The sequence below is a fragment of the Podarcis cretensis genome, assembly GCF_951804945.1.
Source record: "Podarcis cretensis genome assembly, chromosome: 7".
Lineage (NCBI taxonomy): Eukaryota > Metazoa > Chordata > Lepidosauria > Squamata > Lacertidae > Podarcis > Podarcis cretensis.
In genome coordinates this window covers 56,337,224-56,354,473 of record NC_137176.1, presented here as the reverse complement: position 1 = coordinate 56,354,473, position 17,250 = coordinate 56,337,224, and the positions used below count along the sequence as shown (strand labels likewise).

General features: G+C 38.3%; 1 protein-coding gene across 3 annotated transcripts in view; it reads left to right on the top strand.

The window, feature by feature from the left end:
• The window catches only part of TOX (thymocyte selection associated high mobility group box), a 193,596-nt gene that overhangs the window by 90,656 nt on the left and 85,690 nt on the right, over positions 1-17,250 (top strand). For all 3 annotated transcript variants that reach the window (XM_079984612.1, XM_079984613.1, XM_079984614.1), the window contains exon 2: positions 14,490-14,555. In XM_079984612.1, coding sequence (XP_079840738.1) covers positions 14,490-14,555 — 66 coding nt within the window. The remainder of the gene's footprint in view (positions 1-14,489; positions 14,556-17,250) is intronic.

Below are 17,250 nucleotides of genomic sequence, written 5' to 3'. Positions count from 1 at the left end.
GTTCCACTGTGATGCCCTGTAATGTGGTGAATATCTGTTTAGCTTTTTAAATCAGTATTCTGGCTGTTCTGGCTTGTAAAGGGTCACCCTACTGAAAACTATTTAAGTGAGGCAAAGGAAACAGGTGTTTTTAGCCTGGAAGAAAGAAGGCAGTTTGAGTATCCAGAGGGTTCTTATGAAGGACAAGGTGACAGTTTATCACAGTATCTGAGGAAATGGAGATTAGAGGGCTCAATCTGTAACAAAGAAAATTTAGGTTAGCTCTCAAAATATAAATAATGGACATTAGTCTAGAATAAGTTACCAATAAAGTTGTGAATTATCTTTCTGGGATGTTTCTAAGGCAGAATTAGGTAGTGAACTACCTCTGGTAGGCTTAAGTAGGGAACCCTTCTTGAATTTTCCAAGTTTTATGATTTCAAACTGAAGACACATTGCCAAATGTGTAAGCCCCATTTACTTAGAGAATGTACTGAAGTAGCACACGATGGACTCTGTTCTTACCTATCTGTGAAATCTGTCTCACACAACTTGATGGGTGTTTGTAAGTGGAACTACACCTTGCTGGGAGCCACAGCCTCACATCTTCTCCGATAAAACCAGTAAAAAAAGAGTGTGTGACTTAGCTGTCTGCTAAGGAAGTGTAGTGAGAGGGGGACTTGAGAGGGGGAGAAGGAGATCCTATGAGGTCTTCAGAAGAGGACCGGGCTTTAGATTCCCCTATGGAACTGTGTAAGATTTATGGTGGTATATGGTAGAGCTTTCTTGGTGGTGGATAGAGCTGGGTCATATCTGGTTTCCAACATCACAATATATCACCAGCTAAACATCGTGATACACCAATATACACAATATCTGAAATAAGGATGGAGCTATGTAGAGGCATTGGCTGGCTTCACAGTTTTTCCCACATTGTGATTTTTGCATAGCACTCTCACACATCATGATTCGTGATGTATTGCCAGGTCAAAATTTATGAAACCAACATCACGATATGGACTTGAAACTGGTTTCGGATGATATATTGATATATCACCCAGCCCTGGTGTGGGGCTGATGTACATCTGTTTTCTGTGAAAAAGTCACATCAAGCTTGTTGATGGATAATGACACCAATTGATATTTAGTGTAAACCATTTTGTTTATTCAGACCTTTAGTAATATTTAAGTTATAAATATTTCACTGACCTGTCACTGTTACATGTTCCACAAAATGGTATGACCACAGTTTACAGAACCTCAAAAAGCAAGGTCCAAAAGAGAGAGGAAAGAACAGGGAAACTGAACTCTTCACGTATACTTGTCACATGAGCAGTCTTTGCCAGGCTTGGTTCAGAGATAAACGTGACTGCTGAACTACTGTTTCCTAGATAGAACCATGCAGGTTCTGTAGTTTTTTGTATGGAGGTCAAGTACTTATATATTCTAATTCTGTGAATTTCAAAATGTGTATTGTTTTCAGAAATATATTTCCCTTGCACTTGAAGGTCACATTGAATGAAGCTGTGGGACAATGCTAGAGAACAGTCTTATTTTTCTAGGTGAAGTAATCACATCCTCTGGGAAAATAGAAAAAAAAGACTTTGCACCATTCTTGGTTCATAACTGAGGATGAGAAAGACTTTCCAAAGGAAAATAAGCCAGAATATGAACTTTTCTTGCTGTGGCCTTGTTAGGCTGCTACCCTGCATATTGGCCAGTCTGCAAGAAATCCTACTCATTGTGGCTAACTCAAGTGTCTGAAAAACCCAAAGTTAGGAAACTAGATACATGTATGTGGTTAAGTTTTAATTAGTGAGATGGATTCTGTGTTACTAACTATCCACACAGATACTGGGGAAAGCAGGTCATTTGAACTGTATCCTTCCTCAGCCTTTTCTCATTTCTCATCCTCTAACAAAAACAAATTCACTTTCATGATGAGTCAGTTAAAGATATTAATGGAAGGCCAAATTCAAGGAATCTACCCAAGAGAGGGTGCATTCAGACAGGATTATTGCATTAGTTTTCCTGGTTATAACGGTAGTGCTGCTGCACAATTTATATATTGTGTTAATGGTTGCTTTATGATACTGTAGCTTTTTAATCAATATATCACTGTGTTTATTACATTTTAAATGGGAGGGGGAGTGTATAAGTGTCTAACCACTACATCACACTTTTGCATACAAAAGATAAAATTGTTTAATGTGTATATGACCTTCAGCATACTTTATGCAGCCACCGGGTTCAACTGACAAGCCAAGTCTGGTGAGAAAACAGATGCATACTTGAGAATCCTATGTATGCCACCCTGAATTTGCAGATTGAGAAGGCAGAAATAAATATCAGTGCACCCATGAATTGTAGTGTGCCATAATTGCACCTGTACATTGTGTTCACTCTTTTGAAAAAAAATATGTAGCAGTGGAGAAACTTGAGATTGTGGAGAATGTAGTTTCCATAATAGTGAAGTATTATTATTTATTAGACTTTTCTGGTTTTGGTTTCCCAAATGTCTCCAAGCAACCTGCAACACGTTTAAAAACATAAACATAGATAGGTTTTATCACTGTGTAAAAATATCAAAATACATAACATTAATTAAAATATATAAATACCAAAAAAACACCCCTTCCCCAATATATTTTTGCACAGAAGGGAGAACTATGCTGGCTGTGGCCTCTCCCATGCTTTGGATTGTGAGAAGATAAAAATCTAGAAGAGAAGAAAGACGTAGCTCAGCTATTCTCAACAAAACATTGCCTGCTCTTCCTTTGGAATTTCTTAAATTCATTATTTTTATTTAATTCATTAAATCCCAGACTGTAGTATAGGCAGCATGAAGAAGTTCTCACTCATAAAGAGTTCTCATCTACCATGTGACCACTGAACTTTCCTTCCCCTAAAACATAATGCAAAGTGCCAAGGGAGGATGCTTGGTGCCAGGTTATTTTGACTTTTGGCGGATTAGAAAGTGACGGTTCAGCTTCTGCTAAAATAAATAAGTGTGTAAAATTTACTAGACATCTCGGTGCATGTTGTGCAAACGTTGTACAAATTCACAGTTAAAGAAAAGAAGCTAACTCTGTTAATGAAGGATGTTGGACAAGCTAATGTTCCACATGAAGACTCTGCTAGACACCTATCCTAAACTATTGAACAAGCTTGTTCTTCTTTTAATGAGGTTCCAGATTTGCATACTTATTCAGGAAAGTGGAGTAGCTTGGGGATGTTCTGTAAATTATATTCTCCTTCTCACATGTCAGATAATCTGACATGCTTTATACCATGTCTGGTTATTTGTCCATCTATCCCAGTACCATCTACTCAAACTGGCAGCAGCTCTCAAGAGTCTCAGGCAGAGTTCCTTCTCATTACCCGATCATCATTTATTTATTTTTAACTTGAGATGCCAGAGATTCAGCCTTGGATCTTCTGCATGTGCACTGCTACTACGTTATGGCCATTTCCAAATCAATATGAATATAATCAGCAGATGGCACAGAAACCTGAAACTCTGGATTAAAATGACAGAAGTGATATATGGATAATTGGCAAAGTAAAGCTTTGTGCTTACACACACACACACACACACGCACACACACACACACACACACACACACACAGTTATTGACTCTGTTGAAATACTTAGACTTTTGTGGGGATGAGATACAATGAGAGTTCTTGATGCTAAGCTTGAACACTTTGGTTAGTGGAGAGATGCTTGCAGCGTTTTTTTTAAAATCTAAATGATTCAGAATGCCTTGACCTGGAAAAAGTGAAATGCTGCAGTTAAAATGGCCCCCTGTTGTTGATCAGGACACAGCAGCTTAATCTGTTGCTTCTGCTTTACCCCCCCATATTGCTTGCAGATGTGTAAGACAAAATTAGGCCACTGTGGGATTTCTGTCTTTTTCTGAGTTGTTCCCAGTGCATGTAGTACAGTAGTCTGAAAGAGTTTCCTAGCGAAGCCCCACAACTGTAGGTCTTCAATAAATCCTATTAATTCAATACACAGAAGGGAAAGATCTTGTAAAGGCAAAAGCAATGAATAATCTGGCTGGTTTGACACAGACTTGGCTCTGGCATGGGGGAACTTGGGCAGGCTGCCCTTGATGATGGCACCCAGGTGCCGTCCATAACTTAGGCCTCTCCCTACTTGCATACTTGTGAGTTGGCTTTATCCAATGGCGGTGGCCCATTGCAGAATGACCACTGCTAGCTAGGTATATCTGCTTGCAAGCTAGTGCAGCTGGGAAGCTAATGGCTGTCTCTAACACAAAGCTCAATGTTCTGCAAGCAGGCTTTTTTTTGCTGTAATGGGCTTCTGCTTCTGGGTGAATGGGAGGTTGGTGGTTGCCTCTGTCCCTCTCGGTCACCCACATTTTTTCCTGTATGGTGATATCTCCCACAAAAGGAGCTAATATAAGAAAATAACAAGTTAGTCCAAGATGCAGAGCATTTAATTAATCCACCACTGACTTATTTTTTATTTGCTTGAAGTGCATATCCACTTTCCCCACCATGTACAGTGGATGCTCAGGTTGCGAACGTGATCTGTGCGGGATGCACATTAGCAACCCGCAGCGTTCACAACCTGGGTCTGCGCACACACGGGTTGCGCTTCTGCACTTCTGTGTATGTGCGACCCCCAAAACCTGGAAGTAAACCGTTCCGGTACTTCCGGGATTCGGTGGTCCGTAACCTGAAAAAACGCAACCTGAAGTGGCTGTAACCCGAGGTATGACTGTATTCTACATGGTTCACAACTGGGGGAAGGGGATAATACTAGAATCATCACTGTGATTATTTTTCTAAGATACTAAGATAAATGAAAGAACTAATACTGTATATGACCCTACTGAAAGCCATGCCCCTGAATGGAAATCCCAGATGCCAGATGGAAAACCCACACACACACACAAAAAGAAACCCAGAAGCTTCCCCATTCCTTCCAAATAGACAAGCAAAGAAGAATTATTGCTCAGCTCCAGAATGAGGTTGTTCTATAGCAGAAAAGGTTCTCCTTCTAGCAGCCGATTGTCATTACACAGATGGATGGTACCATGAAGCAGGTCCTAGTTTTACATGCAAAGATGGAGGAACAGTCCTTGTCATTTATTTTCAGAACTTACAGACCTAAAAAAGCTGCTCATTTAAAATGCAGTAGTTTCTCTTCCCGTGAATTCTGTTTTTAAATGAATGATCATATTTATTGCTCTAAGATGTTTACAACAAGGTGCTTTTTGGATTCTACAAGACTAATCTATCCTTGAAAGGTTGAGCACATCTGCCAGAATTGGGAGGCAGCTTCAGTGTTGCCTGTCCTCTTCAGATGTGTCTGATTGCTTTCATCTCTTTATTCAATAAACAGTTTATTCAGTGTTTCAGGATTTCAGTGGTCTTTTAAAAAATGCATTTAACCCACAAGGTCAAAGGAAGATGAAATCCCACAGAGAGGGTGCATAGTTCACCTCTGCATGCCCACAGCCTTACACTAAGCAATATGGTAGCCCACCCTGTGGTGTCTGATATATTCACCATGTCTCTGTCTGGACTCTCCTTCTCCTCCACTTAGTTTGATCCTGCTTTTGCTAGCCTGCTGTGCTCAGTGCTGCATCTTCATTCACTGCAGAGAGAGATGACAATAATTTTGAGACTCAGCCAGGCACTGACACATGCAGCTCAAGGCAGAAAGCTAAACAGACTTACAACCTCTCTTAAAGTGTTGCATTAACTTCTGTCAGAGGTACAAGAAATGAATGAAATGGAGGCTTGACCTCTGTTCTGTGGCTTCAAAATTCATTCTGCTTGTATTGCACATTTAACCAAACCTTCAACTCCTCTATATTTCCACAGGTTCTATAAGAACAAATTAAGTGAGAAGTAAACACTCATAATTTTAATAATATTTATGTTTCTTAAGGATTGTTTTCACCACCAGTGCTATAATATGATCTTTGTGGTTGACTGGAAGCAGCTTCTATGGTATTTTCCATATAACTGGCACCAATGGTGAAATCCCACTGGTGATCACTTTCAGTTCAGGAGATTATTCTTCTTTTTTGTGCTATGTATACATAATCAAGTGATTAAATTGCAAGGCAAAAAGGAATGTTGGTATGATTTTAATATTGAATCAGAATTCCTTTTTATGGTTGTTTTCAATTAATGCACATACATGATCATACATAATGGTAATCTGTAAGAAAAAATAAGTAAATTATATGTTCTGTATATAATTTGTATTTGCTCAGAAGTCTAGATCTTTACTTTAAAAAAGCAGTGACAATAAAAATGGAAGTATGGCAGAGCAATAGTATCAATAGTCCATAAATTGGATCATGTTGTTTAGATCTGGAGAATTTTGTCAGCATTACAACAGTTTACTTAATGATCAAAATGTATATGTGCTTTTAAACTCATGTAAAACTATTAAATATATATCTTTGTTTTTGTGGAGCAGCTGAACATGAGATTGGGTTCTTAATCTGCACATTATTTTTCACAAGCATGCTCCTGAGAAAGGACTCTGTTTGTTCTGGAGTCATTTTCTGAACTTTTGAAAATTGATAAATGCTGAAAGAAAAAGAAAAAAATCCCAATCACACATGCCTCAGTCATGAAACATGGGAAATGCAGTAGTCATGGCTTATTGATTTATTACCGGTAATTGCATCTATGTCTCACCTTTCCTTCAGGGAGCTGAAGTGGTGAACATATTTCTCCCCCACTTCAGTTCATCCTCTCAACAACAGCACCATGAGGTAGGCTAGGGTGTGTTATAGGAGAAGAGCATGCCATGAATAGAAGGGGAATGGAGTCTACACTACTGGCCTTGCCCATGGCATAATGTGCCTCTCCACACAATGAGCATAGGCATCTGAACTTTGCATGATCAGGGTTCCATACGGCACAAAAGCCAAGCACGTAGAGTTGAATACAGTAGCACTTCTCCTTTAAGATGAACCCTAGGAGATGATATAGATAGATAGATGAATAGATAGATAGATGATAGATAGATGATAGATAGATAGATAGATAGATAGATAGATAGATGTATTGTCAGAAACAAAGGCTCATGCCTTTTAGGGTTTTTTGTTTATTTTGTTTACCTTCACTTGGAAATTTCATGCTGCTGTGTAAATCACATGAAGTATTGCCAAGATTCTGTTTCAGTTTTATAATGACATATCATTTACAGAGCCGTTCTGTTTTTAGCTATAATGGTTTCTGTAACAAGATCAATTTTTCCCCTTTAGCCTAATCAGTAGATGATTTACTTCTGTAATCTACCTTTGCTTCATCCATATTTTTCCATTTCTGACTAGCAAACCCTAGAAATTGCTCTTTCTGGATCTGGGCTTTGGGTTTGTTTTTTAAATGACTGCACTTTGAAAGCTTTTTTGGGATTAGTGTTTTACAGAAAATATAGGTTAAAAACATTAGTAACCCTCCCCAAACACATTAAAATACAAAGGATCACTAAGTGGTTATGGTTCATATTCTCTCTCTCTCTCTCTCTCTCTCTCTCTCTGTATGTGTGTGTGTGTTTGTGTTTGAATTTTGTAATACTGTGCTTCCTAACAAATTGCACTATAGAGCAAAATCTTTCCTGTGTTTCTTTTAAAGAAAATTATATGCAGCTAATAAATCAAATTATAATATTGGCTAGAAGGCCAAAAATTGTAGTTATATTTAAAATTGTGAAAATGGCTACATTTAGTCAGCATAAGCAATCAAAATGTGCTGTCTGTTTAGAATTCTTAAGCCATTTAAAGAAGAATATCCTAGCAGGAATAAAATAAAAGGAAAAGAATAATGTTCCAGGAAATAGGTTTATTTGAGTTGCTTGCACTATGCCTATAGCAACTTTGCAGAATGGAAGTTGATCACTTTATGTTGAGAAGAAAATGTGACCTTATAGGAGAACCTGTGCACTTGGGGCCATTTGTCACATCAGCATTAATCACTTGACAATACTGTATGTGCAAAGAAGAGCCAGCTCATACCCTTCTGTCTCTTTAAGAATTTTTAACTCTCCACAAAGACCCTTTAGTGATAGCAAAGCAAGTCAGATGATAAACTTTGCTTGAATACACAAGAAAATAGTTAATCCCACCTAACAGGAACTCAGGAACTCTCTTGTCCTACTTCTAGTGAATAGGAACACACATAAAATTGGGGTTGCTTCCATATCTTCTTAGCCCATTAGTTCCAGCAGGGTAAGTGCCCTGGCTGACGTCTAGGGTCCCACTCTGCATAAAGAGCAGGAGGATCCTCAAAGACACAGGGCTCCCTTAACACATTTTTAAGTAAGTGAAGTAAGAGATATTACCATTTCAAAAGAAGCCCCCTTCCCTTGTTAAGCTCAGGGTCTGAAATAACATAAGAATACCACTGTATTTATCTCAGTGGTGTGGACAGCCAAATGAGATGTCATCCACTATAGCTTTGTTCACAGTGAAATTGCATCAAATAAATTGCCAGTTTCTCTTGTGGGAAGACCTTCTTGCAGCACCTGTTGGTTCCATCATGATCATTGTGAGGAGTCTCACTTATAGGCCATTCCAGTCTTAAGTGACTGAACCCAGGTAGAACATATCCCAACCCAGCTGGATCTCATGTGCACCTTCCCTTAATTCTTCAACTGCTTATGTTTTCTACATCCATATTTCTTGTGTCACAGGAGGTATTCAGGTTTATCTCCCCCTCCCATCCTTAATACTATTCACAAACCTTTGAATTCCTGCTGCTGTATTATAACATTCTTCTTCAGAGATGTGAAAGCCATCACAATAATCACCTGACAATAATCCTACAATTACCCTTACAGTGGTACCTTGGGTTATAGACGCTTCAGGTTACAGACGCCGCTAACCCAGAAATAGTACCTTGGGTTAAGAACTTTGCTTCAGGATGAGAACAGAAATCATGCGGTGGCAGCAGGAGGCCCCATTAGCTAAAGTGGTACCTCAGGTTAAGAACAGTTTCAGGTTAAGAACGGACCTCCAGAACGAATTAAGTTCTTAACCCGAGGTAGCATTGTATTTATTTTCCTTTTACCTTACTCAACTTATGGAAATACACAGACCTTATCTCAGCATCCTAGAAACTATCTCCATCCCATCTATCACGGTGCTGAGAAACATCTGTTTAATGAACCTGACATCCCCTATACCCTTGGTAACAATGTATTTGTTTCATTGTTTGTATTAGGTTGTTGCCCGTCCTTCACTCTAAGGTCCCAGGGCAGGTTGCAACAACTCAAATAATATAAACAAACACAAATGCAACACCATAATAACATTAATAGTTTTCAGGTAGATCACAAAAATAGTTTTCAGCTGTCATGACCAGCGAAAAGGGTGAGTCTTGGTGAGATATGTGACCTTGTGAAAAGTCTTGGTGAGATATGTGACCTTGATAGTTCTAACTCAGGTAGAATTGAAATATTCTTTCATTTGTTGATGCAGGAGTTGAGTCTTTGAGAGGTAATGTTGGCCTTGCTCTCCCATTTGGCACTGCAACCAAGGGTAATATATTATTTATTAACTTTATTTAATCACTTCTTATTGAAAAAAAGTCTCAAAGTTTCTTATAACAAGTTGAGAATGCAAAGATTCCATAACATAGCCAAAAGCAATGAAAGCATGCATGATACTAGAAGTGTTCATCCAGCAGTAATCAGGAATAAGAAAAATACCACTCCCCACCCAACTAAAGGAACATCAAGAATAGCCCCCTCCCCCCCCAAAAAAAAACAACAACTCACAAACCACACAAAGATCCAGATGCCTGGGTGAACAACAATATTTTTGCTTGGTGCTGAAAAGCTGACAACGTTGATGCTAAGTGAACCTCCTTTTGGAGAGCATTGTACAACTGGGCTGCCACTGAAAAGGCATTTTGTACATTATAGGACTGCAAGGTCTTTGGTAGGATACTTGCATCCTTTAAGTAATGTTTGTGTTGGGTAAGGACTAGTCTGCCTATGTTGTTCAGCCAAAGGACACAAGGGTATATTCAACAGTTGGGACTTGCATAACATAGACTGTAAACATCCCTGCTTTAATTACCTGTCCAAAACGTAAATCCTTTGTTTGGTGACCTAGTAACAAGCATGTAATACAAATGGGCACACTTAGTTTTCACTGAAATTTTTCAGATTTCTTAGCTGGCAGTGAATGTGGAGCATTGATACAGAATATTGCATATTGCAGTTTGGCAAAATGATCAGCAGCCCAAAATGAGCATTTTAGACCTTTTTATCAAGGAAGTGAAATAAAATTTACTGATGGGGGAGAAATAGCAGAAACTTTTTTGGGGGAAAACTCTGGTGCAGATCCTGAAAACTTGAGCTGGTGGAACCATTAGAAGGCAAGATTGTACAAAGTATCAGAATTTCACTTACCATAGCAATCAAAATCCCTAAATTTTATCCACACAACTTTTTTTTTAACCTCCAACTGGAAAAATGCTAGAGCTATTTGTTAAGTGTTATTCTGCTCACAATGTTCTTTCTTTATCTCAGTCTTGGTTTTACACTTTATTTTCTGTTGCTCTCCATGGGTGGTCTCCCACTGTAATAGTTCTTACACCTAATTTTCTTCTGCTTGACTGTATTATATGAAGCTTTAGTATATGCAGACCTTTCATGTCCTTCACATTCTAGCTTGACATTTCTTCTTTTAAGTCTTTGAGATGTAGCATTCTAGCTGACCAGGTACATTCAAATTGCTCAATAAAAAATATATATAGCTCAGTTTGGATTTTAGTTCTCAGACACACTATTTTTGAAAACAGATAAGGATTCTTGCCATTAGTAGTGCTTCTTTCACTAGCTGGTTTTTCTTAATTAATTAATTTTTATTTTTAGTTGTTTTTAGAGGGGATAATAGTTTTCTAAAGGACTTGTACACATAAACAATGCACAATCTAATTAAGTCATTGATTACATGGTACTAAATTGGCCTTAATTCAAATAACTTGGTTTGACAGCCTGTTTTGGACCACAATTCTCAACACAGTTACCTGAACTAAATGGGATATACTTCTGAGTAGGCATGTATAATGCATGTCTGCTTGGATGTTCCACAGTACATAAAGGGTCTTACAGCCATGCTACATGACACATTCATCATATAATTTGCCCTTGAGATTCTTTTAAGAGATTGCCATGTCAGATTCAGACTGAAAACCTAGCATTTGGGGAGGGAGGGTAGGGAGGCTTTAATTATTCGCCCCTGGAGTGCTTCCAATCTGGATTGTGTACCTACACACCAACAATTTGGATTGGCAAAATTGTCCCATCAGAGTAAAAGGATGCTTTCCAGAAACAAACAAATTGCAGGCGCTGAGGAGGAGCAGTTCAGATCCCCTCATGCTAATGACCTGATTCACCAGCAGTGGTGGGGTGGAGTCACCCTCCTGACATTGGCAGGGCTGGGCTAGGAAAGAGACACAGCAAGATGAGGACTACATGAGTGCAATGGCAGGAATCTCAGCAGTGGTCAACTTGTACACTGAGATAACCTCACCACCATCCTGCCCTAGCCCCATCCAGCTAAGCAGCAGTGTCAGGAGGGCAGCTCTGAGGCTCCACTTCCCATGTGTCATCATGCTGGCAATTTGTGAAGGATGAGGTTTGCACCATGATAAAAATCAACTACTGGGTTAGTGTGCATAAGATTTTAATCGAAGTTGCAGGCACAACCACCCACTCCTTTGCCACATTAAATATTTAGTGATTTGAGCGGAAAGGGTTGACTACTTTCTGCCATACAAATTTCAGGTAAAAGTCCTACTGCAATGTTAGGGTACAGTGTTAACTGCATACCACTTTATTCATTTACAAGGTGTATAGAATTCTTCATTCATTTCAAGTTATACTAGGAATCATGCTATAGAATCCTGATAGTCTTCTTCCTATTCTTGTTGGTTTCACCCAACTGCTCATGCAGTACCAATTTAATGTGAAAAGAAAATTTGTCAGAAGTAATTTATCATGCTTGAAGTATCATATTAATTTTCATATAACAATGGGTTTCAACTAGCATGGCACTTGGAAGCCCAGATATATAAGCTCAGGCTAAGTATCATATAAGGGACGCAGGTGGCGCTGTGGGTTAAAGCCTCAGCGCCTAGGGCTTGCCGATCGAAAGGTCGGCGGTTCGAATCCCTGCGGCGGGGTGCGCTCCCGCTGCTCGGTCCCAGCGCCTGCCAACCTAGCAGTTCGAAAGCACCTCCGGGTGCAAGTAGATAAATAGGAACCGCTTACCAGCGGGAAGGTAAACGGCGTTTCCGTGTGCGGCTCTGGCTCGCCTCCGTGTGCGGCTCTGGCTCGCCAGAGCAGCGATGTCACGCTGGCCACGTGACCCGGAAGTGTCTCCGGACAGCGCTGGCCCCTGGCCTCTTAAGTGAGATGGGCGCACAACCCCAGAGTCTGTCAAGACTGGCCCGTACGGGCAGGGGTACCTTTACCTTTACTTTAAGTATCATATAGCTAAAGAAAGCGTAGTCAAACCAGTTAAGCCAGAGGACTATAAATATTCTTGGATTGACATCAGTCTGGCTGATGAGTTGATTCTAGTAAATTAACAGCACAGTCCCATACTGAGAGGTAGATTCCATTATATCCAATGGAATGGTTTTTGGCTTAAGAATGTCACATAAGAATCTGAATTTGAACATTTATATATGGGCAGACTTCAGGCTTGTTAGATCTAGTTTGGGGTTGTTGTTTTTAGAAATCCAGGATCTACCAACCAGAGTGTGGTGCAAAAGACATACATCTAGAAGTGAAGAACTGGGTGCCTCTGAGCACATTCCAAATTCAGGGATTATTATTTTATTCAGTATTAGAATTGAGTTCACTGCTCTTTCACACAAAAGTTCTCTGCTGGCTACCTTCATTTCAACAGCGCAGATTAGGTAGGAAAAAGACATTGTTGCTATTGTTAAACAATTGTGAGTCAGAAAACCTCACTCCAGAGTCAGTGGACTTTCTCTGGGCTGTCTAGGGCAGTAGCAGACAGTTTGTTGCCTTGTAGGTACAGCAGATTAAAATTATTTTACTTTCTCCTACTGCAAATGGTTTTCAGGAAAAGTGTGAGTGAACAAGGATGGGGAGGAAGCTAGGAAAGAGTTCAATTTTAACTCCTGTCATTTTAATTCTTGTCAAGAATGATAGCAGGGCAATCCTATACATGTCTACACAGAAGCAAATCCCATTGAGTCCAGTGGTGTTTCCCAGGTCAGTGGGTATAAGATTGCATTGTAAAAAGGCTAGCTTTGCACAAGTTAAACACTGGATACAACAGGCCAGAGAGGCTTCCAAAAAAACCTAGTTTAATTAAAACTGTAATCCTACCCACATTCACTTGGAACTGTGCTCCATTCAACTCAATGGAGCTTAATGCTAATTAGACTGTATAGGATTGCATTGTTTAGTACTCTAAAATAACATGATACAGGAAAGTGATTTGGTACAAAAGGTAGGTTTTGTAACTTGAATGCTGTTGGGATAAAATCCTGGCTCCTTGTTATATACTTAAAAAACAAAACAAAAACTTTATTACTTCCTTTCTCTAACTTTATATGATCTCTTACACCTGTGAGTAAATTGAACAAAATATATCCAACAATACCTTGGAGAAACAATTTTAACAAGCATAGTACAATTCTCAGGATTTGTCTCTTAATCTTCTTCTAAAGTTAAGTAGGAAAACAATTAGAATTACATGCACATTTAGATGCATACTTAAGAGTGGAATATGAAGTATGAAATAAACAACACTTGGCGATAAAACGTGTCTTCATTTCATAGTTCTGTGTACTTGATGGTATTTATATAATAGGTTATGTAATGTTACACTGACAAAGAGATTTATCACACAACTGTATTGAATAACATGAAATGTATATCTATTCCATCAGTTTGGGGATGGTAATTTCAGTTAAGGTAGCAGAGAGTAATTTATTTTCACTCTGTCAAGTCAACTGTTGCCTTAACATGTCTTTGTTTAGCTACATATATTTACCACCTCAAATTTCTAAAGATTTTTCCTCATTTTTAAATGGGTATTTAATATATTTAATTATAAGTTGTTATTTATCAGTACTGAAACAGATTCTGTAAAGAGCCATTTTTTAACTTTTCCATTATTCTGCTTTTCTCTACCGCTTACTGCAATAAGTATACATGGTGCACAAAATGAGCCATTTTGTTTTAAAACAGATTGCAGATGAAAGGAAACCATTCATTGCCTGCTGTAATTACTAGAGCACTAATTACTCCTAATCACTGGCATCCAGGGTCAATAAGGATGACAACAGGAACATCAAAGACAAGACGTGCACTTGCAGTTACACATCTTTTAAACCAGGCTATAATTTTTTAATGGCGATCGTTTGTCACTTGACGCTAGAAGCGTTCAAAGTTGCTAATTTTTAATCCACAGATAGATAGATAAATAAATGTATATTTATTTCTTTTTCATTTGCAGTTTGACGGTGAGAACATGTATATGAGTATGTCAGAGCCGAGCCAGGAGTACGTGCCAGCCAGCCAGGTGGGTTAATTAATCTTCTCTGCCTTGTTTCAAATTGTAATTAAACAAATTCAAAGAGTTGCATTGCAAATGAGTGGCACTATCAGTAACTGCTGCAATCAGAAATAATCATAATTTATAAACAAAGCATTTAAGCCTTGTTTCCAGCTAATGAGATAGCACTGATAAAACGCCAGAGTTGGCAGTTGTTGAAGACACTACCTCGTTTGCTCTCCAGAATGCAAGCAGCTGTTTTGCCAGCATGATCGTTCCCAAGCAGTTGTTTTACCTTTAGGAAATCCTCTTTACAGGTGCATGCTATTTGTTTATCTGACTACAGACAACTTCATCATTATAAGCCACAGGTGCCACAAATTGCTTAACTTATTACGTTCAGGTCTGTTTGGTCTAAAGAACTGGTGTATTCAATTGCAAGGGCACCCTATTCCTCCCAATAAATTCTAACCTACCACATGGCCTGTTAAGACCTTCAGAGTTACAAAACAGACCAGACAATAAAATACTAAAAAGCAAACAAAAGTTCATGCTGAATCAGGTCTGGCTAGTCCAGACATTTGTTTCTGATGCTGGCAGGTATATATATGGCAGATGTAACATAGTAAAGAATATATATATATATATATATATATATATATATATATATATATATATATAACCACACACCCACATACCCTTCATTCTGTAATTAAAAACTTTAACATGACTGGGCCATGATGTTAAATATTTTCTTTTTTAAAGCTGTGTTTAAAAAGAGAGTGTTCCCAGAAGATTACTTCCCAGTTGCCTGCTGAATTCATTTTAGAGTGCCTTTTGGAACTTCTATTATTGAACTTGCTTGGCTAAGACTGCTATAAACTCTGCACGTAGTTTTGAATAGAACTGTTTGATTAAAAATTGGGGGTGGGATATTCTTTTTTAACCTTTACATCCAAAAAACTGTCTTGACAAGTTTAGCAGTACTGTGTTAGATTAAAGCAACCAGGCATCATCTTGTTCATGCCTTAAGGGCTTTGAAGCACAAGGGCTAATTGAATTTGTTTGAAACTGTAGAAGTACAAACTCTCTGAATGATTGCTGTTACAAAGCAGCTGCTACCTTTCAGAGAATCATTATGTCTGTCTTAAATAGTTTTGAACAAAGAATGTACCTCCACATTTTCCAACTGAGCCATTTTCCTTCTGCTGATATGTCTATAGTATGCATATTAAGACACCAGGTATCACTTCCTTGGGATATTTTAAGGTATTTTTAGAAGTTGGTTACATATTTTATGCCACAGGACCATCTCAGGTATCTACCAAAAGGATGCTAAAATGCCCTTTATTGGTTGTGGGATTAATCTATATTTATGATTTTACTCAGAGTATATCCATTGAAACTAGTAGACTTGAGGTTGTCATGTGCATTGTTTTCAGCAGGTATACTCTGAAAATGACTTAATGTTGTCTACAGCCTATACTTTTAAACTTTAAATACATGTATTCAAAATGCAACAAGAAAGGAAAATTCCACAGATGAAAAATGTTCATGCTGCTTCTCATGAATTTATACTTCACAACGAGAAATAAGATGAATGTACTAAGAAAGCTGAACTTCAAATTCCTTATGTTCACTAGAATGTGTTCATATTCATGGAGGCATCTTAGGGCCTTATTCTAAGGCTTTAAAAGTCAATTCATCACCTTTAGGCTAACATAAGTAAAAACTCAACTGTCAATCAGGAAAAAAGTATAACATCAAACATCTGCATAGCTTGGTAATCCAAGACAACTTGCCTCACAGCATCACTTGACAATTATCATTTCTGTTCAATTTTCAAATCAGTACATGCTTTGGGACTTATGTACTAAGTTGCTAAGTAGCAACATATGGCTCACTACAGTTCCTGTGATGTTGCTGCAAGCAAACAGCATAATTCCAAACTTGAAATGATTTCCACAGAAAGCCATTCTTGGAAATGAGCCAGAAGTATAACTATACCATAAAAAATAATGATATTCTTTTAGTTTGTCCCAAAAGACTGTTTGATGCTGCTAAGCTTGTGTATATTTTATATATGTAAATATTGTATTCTTGGTGACAAATATCTGGTGTAATGTTATGCATCCCAGGCAGCTTTTAAAATATTCTAGCCGCTCAGATATTCATTATCACACAGTAAATGATGACGTTTTCATTAATAATTGAACTTCAGTGTGATGATATTTAAAATAGCATGGAATATGCACCCATTAGGGACTCTTTTGCCTTTGCCTCATGGCAATCTTCCATGGTCATCTGTGTGCATCTCCTGATAGTATTTTCCATATGACATATCATGGAACTTCTTAGATGACCATAGTATTTTATCAAGAGTCCCTTGGTTGTGATTATGGAATAATCACCCTGGAGAACACATCAGACATGATGCCCTACGGAATGGGCATTGCCTGTTTCTGTAAGTATCCAAGATCTAGTGCTTTAACATATAATGATGGTTATATTTGAGATTATGAATTAATTTCCACCAATTCTAGCCTCTAAATCAGTGAAACACATCTGAAAGGCTCTATAATTACTTGATAAGATGGGGCAAATTCTTTTTTATTTTTCCCCACTGCATGACCTTTGCAATTTGCTTTCTAATTTTTTTGTTGATGAATTGGTCTTCCGGGCCTGATATTGCACCCCTTTATTTTTCACACTTTTTTGTTCT